A 1,190-nucleotide genomic window follows, 5' to 3' on the forward strand; every position below is an offset into this window, starting at 1 on the left:
CCCACGGCACCCTATGGCATCCCATGGCACCATACGGCACCCTGCAGTGCCCGGGGCAGCCCATGGCACCCTATGGAACCCCATAGCCTCCCACGGCACCCTATAGCACCCTGCAGTGCCCAGGGATCCCCGTGGTACCCCATGGCACCCTATGGCATCCCGTGGCATCCTACGGCACCCTGCAGTGCCCAGGGAACCCCATGGCACCCCATGGCACTCCAGAGCTTCCTATGGCACCTCGCAGTACCCACAGCATCCTATGGAACCCTGTAGGACCCTATAGCACCCTATGGCACCCTGCAGTGCCCAGGGCGACCCACGGCACCCTGTTGCACCCCATAGCACCCTATGGCACCTTGCAGTGCCCCACGGCACCCAACAGCACCCGTGGCACTGCTCCCAGTGCCGGTGGTGGTGCCAGGGGAGCGGTGGGTCCACCCGGGGGACCCCGCACCCTACCGTGTCCCCTCCGGTCCCCAGGAGAACCCGTGGACGTGCTGAAGATCCTCCAGCTCCACTCCCTGCCCGAAGGCGTCAAGAAGGTGCCGGGTTTCTGCTCCCAACGTGGCGCCGGCTCCGACGTCGCCTACCGGATAAATCAGCAGGCGCAGCTCAGCGCTCCCACCCGACAGCTCTTTGCCAGTAAGTGGGTGAAGCCAGTGACGGGGGGAACCCAGGGACCCTTCCCCACCCACCCACTCCGTGCCGCGCTTGACCACCTCTTGCCCACCTCCAGGTAAATTCCCGGAGGATTTCTCCATCATGGCCTTGGTGAAAGCCAAACCCGGCATCCAGGCGTTCCTCCTCTCCATCTACAACCAGGATGGCATCCAGCAGCTGGGCGTGGAGCTCGGCCGCTCGCCTGTCTTCCTCTACGAAGACCAACACGGCCGCCCAGCCCCCGAGGATTATCCCCTTTTCCGGGGCGTCGATTTGGCCGACGGCAAGTGGGTACTCGCCGACCGGCATCTTCCGACGCCGACGGTCCCGTACCCACCTCCTCGTGTCCTCGCAGGTGGCACCGGGTGGCCCTGAGCGTCAGCCGGCGGTCGGTGACGCTGCTGGTGGATTGTCGGCAGCAGGAGACGCGACCCCTTCCCCGCAGCGCCCGGCCCGTCCTCGACACCCGCGGCATCACCGTTTTCGGCACCCGTATCCTCGACGAGGAGGTTTTCCAGGTCGGGGGGCTT

General features: G+C 66.1%; 1 protein-coding gene across 1 annotated transcript in view; it reads left to right on the forward strand.

The window, feature by feature from the left end:
* The window catches only part of COL11A2 (collagen, type XI, alpha 2), a 16,488-nt gene that overhangs the window by 1,252 nt on the left and 14,046 nt on the right, over positions 1 to 1,190 (forward strand). The window contains exons 4-6 of the mRNA XM_010569922.1: positions 481 to 642; positions 737 to 947; positions 1,016 to 1,178. Coding sequence (XP_010568224.1) covers positions 481 to 642; positions 737 to 947; positions 1,016 to 1,178 — 536 coding nt within the window. The remainder of the gene's footprint in view (positions 1 to 480; positions 643 to 736; positions 948 to 1,015; positions 1,179 to 1,190) is intronic.

Source organism: Haliaeetus leucocephalus, unplaced genomic scaffold, assembly GCF_000737465.1.
Source record: "Haliaeetus leucocephalus isolate CR32 unplaced genomic scaffold, Haliaeetus_leucocephalus-4.0 Scaffold282, whole genome shotgun sequence".
NCBI lineage: Eukaryota > Metazoa > Chordata > Aves > Accipitriformes > Accipitridae > Haliaeetus > Haliaeetus leucocephalus.